We start from the raw sequence: 16,111 nt of genomic DNA, 5'->3' as shown, positions 1-16,111 counted from the left end.
CAATGTGTACAGACTGGATTCCTGCAATCCTTGGAGTTGGCAGAACACGTACAGCACCACACTCAAGATCTGTACCCGGCTCCACAACATTTACCCAATGCAGTGAGGGAAAGGTATAGTCCCTGTCCATGCTTACTGGTCCACGCATCGGTGGTCAGGTGGACCTTGCTACTGACGGCGTTTTGTAGCGCATGTTTAATTTTTCCCTCCACATGATGTTGCAGGGCAGGGACAGCTTGCCTGCTGAAATAAAATCGGCTGGGCACGTTGTATTGTGGGACTGCCAATGCCATAAAGTTACGGAATGTGTCAGTCTCCACCAGCCTGAATGATAGCATTTCAAGGGCCAGTAGTTTAGCAATGCCAGCATTCAGAGCCTGTGCTCGGGGGTGGTTTGCCGAGTATGGGCGCCTTTTCTCCCATGCCTGTGCTAACGATGGCTGTAGACTTACCTGGGAGTGTGAGGATGACTGGGAAAGTGGTGCTGTGGGTGGAATTACACTGTATCTCTGTAAAACAGTGCCAGAGATTCTTCCATGGCGATCCTGTGAGGAAGCCGAACCAGCTGTGTGTGAGCTGGAGGAAGAGGCTACAACACGAGCTGAAGAGGTGGTAGGTGGCGCTGTAGGTTGGCCTAGGTCTTCAGTGTGTTTTTGTAACTCCACCACGTGCTTGGTCCGCACATGTTTCCACATATTTGTGGTATTGAGGTTGCTGACACTTTTCCCTCTTTTCACCTTCTGATTACACAGCTTGCATTTGACAAACCAAATGTCATCTGCAACTGTGTCAAAAAAGGACCAGGCACTGCAAGTCTTGGGAGCGCCCGCTTTGGATTTTGGAAGAGCCATGCCCCTAATGGGTGCCGAAGTGGAGGCTACAGGCAACCAAGTCTGCCCTCTCCCTCTCCCTCCTTTTTGGGCTGTTCGGGGAATCTCTTCCTCAGAGCTGCTCCCACCACCTTCCTGTTCCTCACGCCATGATGGGTCAAGGACCTCATCATCTACACCACCCTCTTCAAACAACTGCTTCTCCTGGGTAGTCTCAACAGCACAGTACGCACCAGAAAGTGGCACCTGAGTCTCATCATCAGATGTGTACTGAGGTGTGCTGCTGACCATAGGCACTGGCCCACCCGCCTCTTCAGATTCAGAGAGACAAAACGGTTGCGCATCACTGCATACTACCTCTTCTTCAAATTCTCGAATTCTGCTTGGCTGGCCCCCTCTTTCCAAGCCAAGAGATTCAGAGAACAGAAGTAGAGATGGCTCCTGTCCAGGGCTCTCTGACTGCCTGGGCAATTTGGCAGGTGGTGAAGAGACAGATGGGTGCTCTTCAGTGCTCAGGACCTGAGAAGATCTGGAACTAATTGAAGTCGATGCGTTAGCTGCCATCCATCCGACAACGGCTTCAATTTGGTTCTCGCGCAGCAGTGGGGTACGGCTAGCTCCTACAAAGCTGCTCATAAAGGACTGTTCCCTGGTAAAACTGGGGGATGCTGAGTCACTGGTGCCCGCAGCAGGCACAGAATCCCCACGTCCTCTCCCTGCAGGCACAGATCCTCACGTCCTCTCCCTGCAGAAACTCCACGCCCACGCCCACGACCACATGCCTTACTCCCTGCCTTCTTCATCTTGGTAGACTGATAAAGATAGGCAGAAAAGTACTAAGGGCTTAGTGTGCTTATTCCTGAACAGCTGCTAACAGGTATAAGAAACACTAATTTTATAAAGTGTGGACTAGACTTTAATATGAGCTAATGTGGCCTACACAACTGTAAAGTGGAGTGTTTGGTGAACTTTATTTAGGTTTTTTTTGTCACAAAAAGACACTGGATGTGCCTAAAGATGTAATAACGATAGTATCACAAACTTTTTGTAGCTATTACAATGTAGGAAGTTAGCCTACAATGCAATAGATGAGGCTGCAAAAAATAGGCTAATACTAATCTGGCTGGGGCTACAGGGCCCAATGCTGCAGAAAGGCTCCTCTAACTACTCCTATATAGTGTGTTTGGAACCAATGTAGCTGAATACGGATGGAACCACCACACTAATAGGAGAAATCAGGAAAAATTATGAATTGGCAAAAAAGGACAATGTATGAGGCAGTGACACACACTGAGTGCACTACAACCAGACGTGGTTGAAGCACACACTACAGGGTGAGCTGCACTCACACACCAGACCTTGCAGACAGCGGTGAACAGTACAGATGCAGAGCACTGTGCACTAGCGCTGCAAGACCAAAAAAATTTCTCTATCTACTCCTATATAGTGTGTTTGGAACCAATTTAGCTGAATACGGATGGAACCACCACACTAATAGGAGATATCAGGAAAAATTATGAATTGGCAAAAAAGGACAATGTATGAGGCAGTGACACACACTGAGTGCACTACAACCAGACGTGGCTGAAGCACACACTACAGGGTGAGCTGCACTCACACACACAGACCTTGCAGACAGCGGTGAACAGCACAGAGAACTGTGCACTAGCGCTGCAAGGCACAGCGATTTATAAAGTAGCTTGGGTAAAGCAGAATAGACCAAATAGGTAGCTAAAACTGTCCCTCAGAACAACAGCGTCCTATCCCTAACTGAATTCACAGCAGAGTGAGCTCAAAATGGCGGCGGCGGCTTTTATAGTGCATCATGACATCATTTCATCAGCCAATCACAGCCATGCCATTAGTTAAGATGCCTACATGCCTATCAGGATGTGCCCACACTTCTTAGGATCCTCATTGGCTGAATAAAATGAAAATGGCTCATTGCATTATGGGAACTTCCGATTCCGGTATACGATATTGCAAAAGTATCGGAATTAAGTATCGGAATTCCGATACCGCGAATATCGGCCGATACCCGATATTTCAGTATCGGAATGCTCAACACTACTCATAACATAGTCCATCTCAGTGGCTCACCGACATATTACACATATAATGTCCAAGAGCCTTCCCAGTGACAGATATGTCCACTTGGCTCCAGATACAGCCTTCAGCAAGGTAACAATATCAATGTCCATATCAGGCAGCGTTTTTACTTTTGCCGGGTTTTAGCTGCTTCTCTCATCTCGGTTCTGCCACCGCTGTGACTTTACGGTTTCCCAGATGTGGTCTCCAGGCCTCGTACCTTCCAAGGCTACTGGTATGTTTACACACATAACATCCAGCCTCTGCCTTCCAGGACTCTTGCCTTCCAAGCCTCTTGCTTTCCAAGGCTACTGGGATCCCCCACACACCCAGGGATCCAGCCTCTGCCTTTTAGGCTTCACCAGGCTTCACCAGGCCTCTCTAGGCCTCACTCTCTCTCTAGCCTCTCCAGGCTAACGGTGTCCCACACACAGGGAACAGGCCTCACTCCTTTTTTCCACTGTTTCAAAAGCACCAGGATTTATATATCCTTCAGTGCACACAGGACCTGTGATGATGCCACAGTCATGTGATCAGTCCTTCTGTGTGCACAGGACCTGTGATGATGTCACAGTCATGTGATCAGTCACCTGAGGGAGAGGTACATGGTCAGCCAGAACACACCCTGGACCATTACAGTAATGCCGCAAGCCGCTGCATTACAATATACACACTAGCTATTGAGCCCATTCTACGCCCGTGTGGCGAGCATTTTTATTGGTATATGGTCTCCCATGCTGGTATGTGCTGCCCCCATCCTGGTATTTGGTGTATATATAGAGGGCGTAACTGTGCATGTGATTTGTCGTTGTCCACATGGTGATAGCAAAGATGTCATATATGGTGACATCTTTGTGTAGGGATTTGTATTCACTGAGCTGCGTTGGAGGTAGACACAATTTCACACAGTGATGCAGTCCACGGGTTCAAACAAGCTGGTGGTTTATTTAGTGTCCATACACCAGTGAGGAAACAAAAGTAACAGCCTTTTCCTGGCACAAAAAGGAATAACAGAACAAAGCTCATAATAACAAGTCCATGCAGCACGGCCTCAGCCGTTTAAACGAAGTGCTTTTCTCTGCCTCCTGCAGAGTCTAAGGAGCACATGCAAGGTCTGCTCACCTTGCCCAACACACACAGACAGACTGAGACCAGCGCAGCTGTCTTAAATCAGCCTTCCAAGACCTGGACTGGAGGTAAGTGAGCAGCTGTCCCCCCCCCCTCCCAGCTCTTTCAGCTGCTCGTAAAAGCCAGCCCTGTAATCCGGGCCCAATAAATTCCTCTCAGCACTATGTGTGCTGGAGCCTGCTTCTTCGAGTCCTACATCACCGAAGCTCTTCAGGGACACATACCTCCCGTCCACGACCTGTCCGGCAGCCACCTTACATACCCCCCCTCTGCCCAAAGCCGGGGGGGCTTGGCACCTTCTATCACCATACAATAAACCCTTGACAAGGCATCAGCATTCCCATGTTGTTTCCCAGGCCTATGCTCTACCCGGAAAATAAAATCTTGTAGAGCCAAGAACCACCTAGTTACTCTGGCATTGTTCCCCTTCTTTTCTCGCATCCACCTCAGTGGGGCATGGTCTGACACTAACCTGAACCTTCTACCTAACAGGTAATACCTCAGAGTGTCTAAAGCCCACTTAATGGCCAAACATTCTTTTTTTACAATGGAGTAGTGCTTCTCACAAGTGGAGAGCTTCTGACTGAGGTATATATTTTAGGGCGTTCTTCTCCGTTAATCTCCTGGGACAAGACTGCTCCCAGCCCGATATCCGATGCATTCGTCTGAATCACAATCTCCTTGGAGAAGTTGGGAGCCACCAAGACTAACTGTTTACAGAGGACCAGTTTCAATTCACGGAAGGCCGCTTCTGCTTCCGGGGACCACTTGGCCATAGCTGACTTCGTCCCTTTCAGAACATCCGTCAGCGGGGCTGCTATCAGGGCAAAGTTAGGGACAAATCTTCGATAGTAACCCATGGTGCCTAGAAACGCCCTGACCTGCTTCTTCAAGAGGGGCTGTGGCCAGTTCAAGATCGCCTCGACCTTATTTATTTGTGGTTTTATTTCCCCTCTACCAACCACGTACCCTAGGTACTTGGCTTCCTCCATCTCCATGGCACATTTCTTCGAGTTGATAGAAAAGCCCGCCTTCCTTAGGGCATCAAGTATGGCTTGAACTTTGTCCAGATGACTTTCCCAGTCCTAGATGAATATGACGATGTAATCTAGGTAGGCCGCTGCATACTTTTTGTGGGGTGCTAAGAACCGGTCCATGGCTCTCAGGAAGGTGGCCGGAGCTCCCTGCAACCCAAACGGCATCCTGACGTACTGATAACATCCATCTGGAGTTGAGAAGGCTGTCTTCTCCTTGGCTTCTTTGGACAGGGGAATTTGACAATATCCTTTGGTGAGGTCCAGAGTGGTGATGTACCGAGTGGGTCATAGCCTTTCGATAAGCTCATCTACCGTAGGCATTGGGTAGGCGTCGAACTTCGAGACCTCGTTCAGCTTCCTATAGTCGTTGCAAAACCGCCATTCCCCATCTGGTCTCGGCACTAAGACTATAGGACTGGACCATCCACTTTTGGACTCTTCAATGACTCCCAGGTTAAGCATCCGCCTCACTTCTTTTGAGATCACCTCTCTGCGGGCCTCAGGGATCCGGTATAGTTTTAGATTGACGCGAACATGAGGCTCTGTGAGAACCTCATGCTCTATGACCTGAGTGAGTCCTGGCAACTCCGAAAACAGGTCTTTATTTTGCTGTAGCAACTCTTTGCACTGTTGCTTTTGGGCACGTGACAGTGACTCTGCCACCTTGACGTCTTTCACATTGGCCTCAGCCTCAGCCACTAAACAGGGAGCTTCCACGGGTTCTCTATCTTGCCATGGCTTAATCAAGTTAACATGGTAAATTTGGTAGGGCTTCCTCTTCCCCGGTTGGTGGATTTTATAGTTGACTTCCCCCACTTTCTCTACCACCTCAAAGGGGCCCTGCCACTTGGCCATGAACTTGTTCTCCACTGTGGGCACTTGCACAAGCACTCAATCTCCTGGGTTGAACAATCTCACCCGGGCCAACCTATTATACACCCTGGACTGTGCCTCTTGTGCCTTGAGGAGGTGTTCCCTCACAATGGGCATCACATGGGAAATCCTCTCCTGCATCTGGGCAACGTGCTCTACCACGCTCCTATAGGGAGTGGTCTCAGCTTCCCAGGACTCTTTCGCCACATCCTGGAGTCCTCGAGGGTGTCGTTCACAGAGTAGTTCAAACGGGGAGAAACCTGTGGAAGCTTGGGGAACTTCCCTGATGGCGAACAACAGATAAGGAGACAGACAGTCCCAGTCTCGGCCATCCTTTTCCACTGCTTTCCTCAACATCGCTTTCAAGTTTTTGTTAAACTTCTTGACCAGTCCATCTGTCTGAGGATGGTACACGGAGGTTCTCAGTTGTGCAATCTGCAATGTTTTGCACAATTCCCTCTTGACCTTCGACATAAATGGAGTTCCTTGGTCTGTTAGGATCTCCTTAGTCAACCGCGTTCTTGAAAAAATGTGGACTAACTCCCGGGCTATACACCTGGCGGAGGAGTTTTGTAGTGATACGGCCTCCAGATACCGTGTAGCATAATCTAATACCACCAGGATATACTGATGCCTTCGGGCGGACTTGACCAGAGGCCCCACTAGATCCATTGCTATGCATTCGAATGGAACCTCGATGACGGGTAGGGGCACTAGGGGACTGCGGAAGTGGGCCACTGGGGAGGTTATCTGGCAGGTAGGGCAGGAACGACAATAACTGTTTATTTCTCTATAGCAACCTGGCCAGTAGACTCTCTGGAGGATCTGTTCCTGAGTCTTGTCTGCACCCAGGTGACCACCCAACACATGAGAATGAGCCATGTCTAACACCCTGCGTCTATAGGGCCCTGGCACCAGCAACTGTTCTATTACCTCACCCCTTGGCTTGGTTACTCTGTACAGCAAATCCCCATTCACAGCAAAATGAGGGAACCGAGTGTCAGCCCCCGGTTCCTGAGGCACCCCATTTAACACAGTAACATTTTCAAAGGCCCCTTTCAGAGTTAAGTCAGGGATATTGGCCTCAGGGGATGTTGCCTCATCCTCATCACCCACAAACACACACATGGGAAACTCATCTACCATGTTCTGCGGGTAAGTTTCCTTAGGGGTGATCTGGCTGTCGTCCGAACAACCAGGTGTCCCCACTTTCCCCCACATTTCCCAGAATAATGCACCGTCACGTCCAATTATTATGGGATGCAATAGGTCCTTAACGACCGCCACTTCATGAGATGTGGTGCCACAGTCCGTGTTTACATCCATCTGGGCCACAGGATAGTTCTTAGCATCCACATAGATACACCGGACACCCACCACCTTCCTAGGAACCAGTCAATGAGGGAGTGTGGCCCTTATCAGGGTCACCAAACTTCCTGAGTCAAATAGTCCAGAGACTTGTACCCCTTTTACTGACACTGAGCATGCCTGAAGGCCCTCGCCATGTTGAGGAACTGTGCTGCAGGCAGGGTAGGCATAATAGGAGAAACGCCGGCCCATGTTGCAGTCCATTGGCTCAGAGTTTATGGGACACCAGGCGGCAATATGACCAGGGGTATGACATCTCCAACACACTATATTATGGGGTGGGACCTTGGACAGAAACTCAGACCCCTCCTGAACTCTAGGACGCCCCCCAGGTGTGGCTCTAGCTCCCTTCTTTTGGGTGTCCGCCGCCTTTTGGGAACCCCAGTATTGAAAGACCACAACCGCTTGTTTTCCCAATGGACTCTCAACCGCCTGGTATCTTTCCACCAACCCCACCAAGTCATCGGCATTATGGGGATCTTCCTGGGCAACCCAGGATTTCGCAGACTTCGGGAGAAAGTGTATAAACCTGTCTATAGCGACCTTCTCCACCATCTGTGCTGGGGAGGAAGATTCAGGTTGCAACCACTTTTGGACCAAGTGTAGGAGGTTGAACATCTGGGACCGGGGAGGTTTGTAGCTGCAATAGGCCCAGTGGTGCACCCATTGCGCCCTGACAGTCAGAGTCACTCCCAAGCGTGCCAAAATCTCAGTTTTCAACTTAGCATACTCTTTTGCGTCCTGCAAGGCCAAGCCATTATAGACCTTCTGCGGTTCGCCTGTCAAATATGACACCAGTACCTCCGCCCACTGCTCTGGAGGCAATGTCTCCTGCTCTGCACCCTCTCAAAGACAGTCAGTAACGCCTCAACTTACCATCTTCCTGACGTGTGAGTCATCACCTGGATCTGAGGATGTGGCGGTCGTCCTGCCACGGATCTGCTCTGCCAAGATTTTCATTTGTCTTTGCTGCTGTTGGATCTGCTGCATCAGAAGTTTATTTGTTATCTGCTGCTGCTGCATGCTCTGCTGGCTCTACTGGATCTGCAGGTACTGCTGCTGGTGCTGCGCTTGCTGCTGATGGTGCTGCGCTTGTTGCGCCTGATGTGCCTGCAACAGATGTTTAAGCAGGTTCTCCATTTTGTCCGGCGACACTTCCTGGCTTATGGCCGACTTCACCCAGGACATATACGTCTTCTTGTAGGAGTCACACTGCCGCTTGGGATCTGTGCCCGTGCTTCTAGCACCAATTGTAGCGATTTGTACTCACTGAGACACATTGGAGATAGGCACAGGTTCACACAGTGATGCAGTCCAAGGTTTCAAACAAACTGGTGGTTTATTTAGTGTCCATACACCAGTGAGGAAACAAAAGTAACAGCCTTTTCCTGTCACAAAAAGGAATAACAGAACAAAGCTCAAAATAACAAGTCCATGCAGCACGGCCTCAGCCGTTTAAACAAAGTGTTTTTCTCTCCCTCCTGCAGAGTCTAAGGAGCACATGCAAGGTCTGCTCACCTTGCACAACACACACAGACAGACTGAGACAGGTGCAGCTGTCTTAAAGCAGCCTTCCAAGACCTGGACTGAACGTAAGTGAGCAGCTGTCCCCCCCCCCCAGCTCTTTCAGCTGCTCGTAAAACCCGCCCCTGTAATCCGGGCCCATTAAATTCCTCTCAGCACTATGTGTGCTGGAGCCTGCTTCTCTGGGTCCTACATCACCGAAGCTTGGCACTTCGGGGACACATACCTCCTGTCCACGACCTGTCCGGCAGCCACCTTACAATATACAGTGGTGGCCCAAAGTTTTGGCACCCCTGCAATTCTGTCAGATAATACTCAGTTTCTTCCTGAAAATGATTGCAATCACAAATTCTTTGGTATTATTATCTTCATTTAATTTGTCTTCAATGAAAAAACACAAAAAGAATTGTCCTAAAGCCAAATTGGATACAATTCCACACCAAACCTAAAAAAGGGGGTGGACAAAAGTATTGGCACTGTTTGAAAAATCATGTGATGCTTCTCTAATTCGTGTAATTAACAGCACCTGTAACTTACCTGTGGCACCTAACAGGTGTTGGCAATAACTAAATCACACTTGCAGCCAGTTAACATGGATTAAAGTTGACTCAACCTCTGTCCTGTGTCCTTGTGTGTACCACATTGAGCATGGAGAAAAGAAAGAAGACTAAAGAACTGTCTGAGGACTTGAGAAACCAAATTGTGAGGAAGCATGAGCAATCTCAAGGCTACAAGTCCATCTCCAAAGACCTGAATGTTCCTTTGTCTTCCATGCTCAGTGTCATCAAGAAGTTTAAAGCCCATGGCACTGTGGCTAACCTCACTAGATGTGGACGGAAAAGAAAAATTGACGAGAGATTTCAACACAAGATTGTGCGGATGGTGGATAAAGAACCTCGACTAACATCCAAACAAGTTCAAGCTGCCCTGCAGTCCGAGGGTACAACAGTGTCAACCCGTACTATCCGTCGGTGTCTGAATGAAAAGGGACTGTATGATAGGATACCCAGGAAGACCCCACTTCTTACCCCGAGACATCAAAAAGCCAGGCTGGAGTTTGCCAAAACTTACCTGAGAAAGCCTAAAACATTTTGGAAGAATGTTCTCTGGTCAGATGAGACAAAAGTAGAGCTTTTTGGCAAAAAGCATCAACATAGAGTGTACAGGAAAAAAAAGAGGCATTCAAAGAAAAGAACACGGTCCCTACAGTCAAACATGGCGGAGGTTCCCTGATGTTTTGGGGTTGCTTTGCTGCCTCTGGCACTGGACTGCTTGACCGTGTGCATGGCATTATGAAGTCTGAAAACTACCAACAAATTTTGCAGCATAATGTAGGGCCCAGTGTGAGAAAGCTGGGTCTCCCTCAGAGGTCATGGGTCTTCTAGCAGGACAATGACCCAAAACAAACTTCCAAAAGCACTATAAAATGGTTTGAGAGAAAGCACTGGAGACTTCTAAGGTGGCCAGCAATGAGTCCAGACCTGAATCCCATAGAATACCTGTGGAGAGATCTCAAAATGGCAGTTTGGAGAAGGCACCCTTCAAATATCAGGGACCTGGAGCAGTTTGAAAAGAAGAATGGTCTACAATTCCAGCAGAGCATTGTAAGAAACTCATTGATGGTTACCGGAAGCGGTTGTTCGCAGTTATTTTGGCTAAAGGTTGTGCAACCAAGTAATAGGCTGAGGGTGCCAATACTTTTGTCTGGCCCATTTTTGGAGTTTTGTGTGAAATGATCAATGATTTGATTTTCGGTTCACTCTCTTTTGTGTTTTTTCCTTGCAAGCAAATTAAATGAAGAGAATAATGCCAAAGAATTTGTGATTGCAATCATTTTCAGGAAGAAACTGAGTATTATCTGACAGAATTGCAGGGGTGCCAATACTTTTGGCCACCACTGTATACATATATATATATATATATATAGAGAGAGAGAGAGAGAGAGAAAGAGGGAGAAAGGGCGTAACTGTGCATGTGATTCGTCGTTTTCCACCTGGTGATAGCAAAGATGCCGCATATGGTGACATCTTTGCTATTAAGTTTTATATCTTGGTCTGTCATATAATCTCTACCACCCTGAATTTATCAGTATTTTCAATTTTTAAATCTAGGGTTTTCAGCACTAGCACTTTATCTGTTCCTCCACACTAATAGGTCCTTACTGGGCCAGAAGGGACAGCCGCCGAGGAGCGGGGACGCCCCTGGTGTAGGAGTAGGGTGCCAACCTCCGCAGTTAGACAGGGGTGAATGTGAGATTTTTTTAGGGACATTATTATGTCCCGATAAATGTGATATCACTTGGGTGTTGTGTCTTTTGTATGTCTATTTTTTAAGAGTTGACTAATAAAAGTTATATTTTATCATCTGGCTAAAAGTATTGCAAATACGGTGATTTTCGAAGAGATTGTTCACTGCAATAGCATCACTTTACAGTGATTTTTTTAGTTAGATCATGCATTGCGCATGATTTAACTAACTTAGTAGTGCCTGGTGACGCCGGATGTCGTCATGACATCGGGTCACCATGGCAACAATCGGGACCCCAAAAGCAGCATTCAGCGGGTTAAAGTGCCAGGAGCGGCACTTAGTGCTGGGTGTCAGCTGTCAGAATCAGCTGACACCCTGTGGCGATCGCGCACACAGCCTTTGTGCGCGCAAAATCGCCAAGACGTATCCATACATGCCTGGTCAATAAGTACCAGGGCACGGGGACGTATGGATACGTTTCACGTCAGAAATGGGTTAACATTGCGGAACTACATTAGTCCGGCAACGCCCATTCAACCTGTGATAAGTACCTCACTGTCTATGGACTTTGTACATGGAGAGCCTGGTGTGGGCGGGGTTAGCTTTCTCAGCTCTGCTTCATTCTAAATAAAAAAGCTCTGATTGTGTCAGAACTGCTGCACCCAGTAATCTAAGCGATACATTGTTGGATTCAGCTTTTCTTTGCCTACATTATGCTTCTCTCAGATGAGGTAGCAAAAACCTGCTGACAGATTCCCTTTAAGTTCCCTTACTCATAAAAGGTGGAGGTATAAGTGTCAGTTTAAATGAGATTGCAAAGTCTGCACCCTTACGCAACCATGCTGGATAGTGGACATTTCTATAGCCCAGATAAAAGTCGACATTCACCTTCTTGAAGAAAGTGCGTGTCTGTATCTGCTTGTAAGTGATAATAGTATTAACAGGTCAAGAAACTCTGTTTTTTACAGTGGAGAAATAAGCACTCCCATCTATACTTTTTTTTATATTACATGTGCATGTATATGCATGTAATGTAGAGTGAATGTGTTAATATATTCACCTACCGCTGCTCCCTCCAGTGTACAGCGCTGTTCTTTGCTTCTCAGTGACATTGAGACTAGCCGGCTCACTTCATGCGCTATCTGTGAGTCGGAAGTCTTCTTTTACAATGTAAGCTCGTTGAGCTTTGTTCTGACACTCCATAGTCTTTCATTGTAAAAGTCACTCATGGCAGAGCGATGATGTCAATTAGAAGAAGAGCAGAATGGTGCTGGATCCGGGGGAGCATGGAGGTAGATGATTATATGACTATACTCAAACTACCGTACATGTATATACCGTATATAAAAAAATGTAGATGGGAGTGCTTCTTTAATAACTTTGTGCCCCTTTTGCTTCATCGACAGTGAATAAAAGACAGACCAATGAGATGGCTCTGTTAAAGACTCTAGGAAGTGTTTTATTTCCCTCAGGGGATGCAGAGCTACTTCACAGCTACACTGCTGGCCAGTTCTGCTGGATAATGTTTTCCATTCTACTGCAGCCTCTGAGGATATGCTATAGAGAGAAAGGGAAGCATGTGCCATATATGAAATACATTAGTCTTAGGGCAGTAACTATTCACTGCTATCGTTTTTTCTTCTCATTTTTCATTCTAGTTTCTTCTGTTTTTATTTGTTTTTTTGGATTTCACTCTGGGGTCATATGGACTAGAGAGTAGCGACACTGATAAGTATTTAACTCCTTTACCCCCTAGACTGTTTGCACTGTAATGACCAGGCCAAATTTTACTATTCTGACCACTGTCATTTTATGTGGTAATAACTCTGGAAGACTTGAACAGATCCCATTGATTCTTTTTGTGACATATTGTACTTTATGATAGTAGGAAAAATTTCTTCAATATGACTTGCGTTTATTTGTGAAAAAAATTAAAGTTTGGCAAAAATTAAAATTTTTTTGCAATTTTTAAGTTTTATGCTCTTAAATCAGAGTTATGTCAAATAAAATAGTTAATAAATAACGTTTCACATATACATATGTCTACAGTTCATCAGCACAGTTTTTGAAACATTTTTTTTTGTTAAGAAGTTAGAAGGATTAAAAGTGATTTCTCATTTTTCCAACAAAATTTACAAATTTACATTTTTTTTGGGACCACATCACATTTGAAGTGACTCTGAGAGGTTTGAAGTGACTTTGAGAGGTCTAGATGACAATAAAAATACCCAAAAGTGACAAAATTCTAAAAACGACACCCTTCAGGGTGCTCAAAACCACATTCAGCAACTTTATTAACCCTTCAGGTGCTTCACAGAAACTGCAGAAATGTGGAAGGAAAAAATGAAAATTTAACTTTTCACAAAAATTTTAATTTAGGCCAAATTTTTTTATTTTTACAAGGGTAACAGGAGAAAATGGACTCCAAAATTTGTTGTGCAATTTCTCCTGAACAAGATACTCTATATGTGGGGGAAAACTACTGTTTGGGCGAACAGCAGGGCTAGGAAGGGAAGGAGCTTCATTTGACTTTTTGAATGCAAAATTTGCTGGAATCATTAGCGGATATTAGCAATGTCGCATTTGGAGAGCCCCTGATGTGCCTAAACAGTGAGAAACCCCCACACAAGTGTCCCCATTTTGGAAACTAAACCCCTCAAGGAACTTATCTACATGTGTGATGAGCACCTTAAACTCCCAGGTGCTTCACAGAAGTTTAAAATGTAGAGCTGTGAAAATTTAGAAAAATCTAATTTTTCCCACAAAAATGTTCTTTTAGCCCCATTTTTTTATTTTTACAAGGGTAATAGGAAAAAATGCACTATGCAATTCCTGCTGAGTATGCCAATACCCAGTATTTGGAGGAAAACTACTGTTTGAGCACGCGGCAAGGCTCAGAAAGGAAGGAGTGATGTTTTGTAATACAAATATTGTTGGAATAGTCTGTGGGTGTCATGTCGCATTTGGAGAGCCCCTGATGTGCCTAAACAATGGAACCTCACTTACAAGGGACCACATTGTGAAATTAAAAAATATATATTTTTCTCACAAAAATGTTGTTTGAGCCCCAATTTTCTTCATTTTCATAAGTATAGCAGGATAAAATGGGCTCAAAAATTTGTTGTGCAATTTCTCCTGAGTACACCGATACCCCACTTTACTGATCTCTGATCTAATACTCTGCAATGCTTTTGCATTGCAGAGCATTAGAATAGTGCATTGCAGGCAGCAAGGAAGCGTGACAGCTTCTGCTTTGAGCAGGAGCTTACAGGCCACTGTCTCTGGGTAACCCTGTAGACATCTTTTGGGACGGGTCACCATGGAGACCATTGGCACAACGCGAACACAATCACGTTGTGCCGATAGAAGCAGAGAGGAAGCTCTCTTCCTCGGCGATGCCTATCGATGTCGCCGTCACTATTTACACTATTTACTATTTACGCATCGGAGGGGTTAAACGCCCGCGATCAGTGCAAGTGTATGACTCACGCGCGCCTCCTGTAAGCCCTAACCTGGGAGAAGGGGACTCGTAGTCCGGTCCTGTGATGTAGATAGGGTGCAGCCGTGGCCCGGACCCGCTCTGTGCCCAGGGCCGTCACACTAAAAAAAGAGATGGTACGGGCTTATCCGGGTTGAGTGGCTGATCTCGACTACGCCACCTGTGGCACCTGGTGAAGGCCACCAGCGCTGCTGCAGTCCGCTGAGGCATGGTGTTATCACAGCGGTCGTTGTTACTACTCCCCACAGGCAGAGCAAGGCCTCAGGGCAGAGGGACAGGATGGAGGAGGTAGTAGTCTAGGAGGTCTGGTGCTGCATAGTGCGGTGTAGTGCAGAATAAGAGTCTAGAGGCCATATGGGTTAACTTCCAGGGTTTTTACTCACGAAAGAGATGGCAGTTGGAAGGCGTCTCCCTGCTCCTCGCGGAGTTCTGCGGTCACCAAAGATGGGGGGTCCGACAACTAGAGATGAGCGTTGTTCTACTCGAACTGTTCGCCAATCTCAAATTCGAGCTGTTTTGGGCGGTGTTCGAGCCGGTCGGCGAACACGAACAATTTGAGAAAAATTCGGCTGTTCGAGGTTATGTTCGATAACTGTTCGTGCACCAAAATCATAACTGGATTTTTTCTCAGTAATGATGAAAATTAATGTTAATACGCAGTTTGAGTGTACAGCGGGGCGGGGGGAGGGGCAGGGGATGGATCTCTGCAGGAACAATGAAGATCTCCATTTTTTTTTCTCTTTCCCGCATTTGCAGTGGGGAGGTGCAATCTGTCAGCCTATCAGCAGCGCACACACGGAGCGAAGTGCTTTTTTTCACACAAGCAAGGGCATGTGTGATTGGCAGTGTATGTCACATGTCCTTGCCCTATAAGACCAAGCCATTTTCCCCGTCGCCACCATTTTCTCACTGCTGCAGCTGCGTGTTAGACGGCACCGCTGTTGCTGTGTGCGCTATACCTTGTTAATTTCAAGCCAATTTTCGCACAAATATACAGATAGCTTGGGAGTAGGGAATAGTTGTGATTGCAGTCCTTTTAAGGACTAGGTTACAGCATTTCCTACGACTTTTATCAGGCAGGTCTGTGCTCTTAAATAGATAGATTGTGGGAGTAAAGACTAATTGTAATTGGAGTCCTTTTCAGGACTAGGTTACATCAGTTCCTATCAGTTTTTGCCAGGCAGGTCTGTGCCAGTGCTGTGCAAGTTTTTTTCACAGCATTTGGCTGAATCTAGCAAAGCTAATCCTTTTTGGCCTATTGCAGAGTGTGTTAGTCAGTGGAGTAGCCTATCTGTGTTGCAAGATATACCACCTGTGTATAGAATACCAATTTTTTTACTGCACCTAGTGAAGTAAAATCTTTTGGGCATAGCATCATTCTATTAGTCCATCTATACTGACCTCCATCAGGTTGCAAACTGAATATAATTTTTTTCTGCATCTAGCTCTGAAAAAATATTTGGGCTTCTAGCGGTGTGTGGGACTTGGTCTATTAGTCCATCTATACTGACCTCCAT

The 16,111-nt window shown here is 46.5% G+C and overlaps 1 protein-coding gene across 3 annotated transcripts in view; it reads left to right on the top strand.

The window, feature by feature from the left end:
• Window positions 1-16,111, top strand: part of PPARD (peroxisome proliferator activated receptor delta) — a 404,486-nt gene that overhangs the window by 63,658 nt on the left and 324,717 nt on the right. Inside the window, exon 1 of one of the 3 annotated variants that reach the window (XM_073670642.1) lies at window positions 8,817-8,916. The exons of the other annotated variants lie outside the window; for them this stretch is intronic. Coding sequence (XP_073526743.1) covers window positions 8,826-8,916 — 91 coding nt within the window. The 5' untranslated portion in view covers window positions 8,817-8,825. Of the gene's footprint in view, window positions 1-8,816; window positions 8,917-16,111 lie in introns of those variants that run through there. 3 annotated transcript variants of the gene reach the window in all.

The sequence above is a fragment of the Phyllobates terribilis genome, unplaced genomic scaffold (assembly GCF_046119375.1).
Source record: "Phyllobates terribilis strain yellow unplaced genomic scaffold, ASM4611937v1 Scaffold_2__4_contigs__length_985480577, whole genome shotgun sequence".
NCBI lineage: Eukaryota > Metazoa > Chordata > Amphibia > Anura > Dendrobatidae > Phyllobates > Phyllobates terribilis.
Note: the sequence above shows the minus strand (reverse complement) of the source record. Positions and strands in the feature narration are given on the sequence as shown.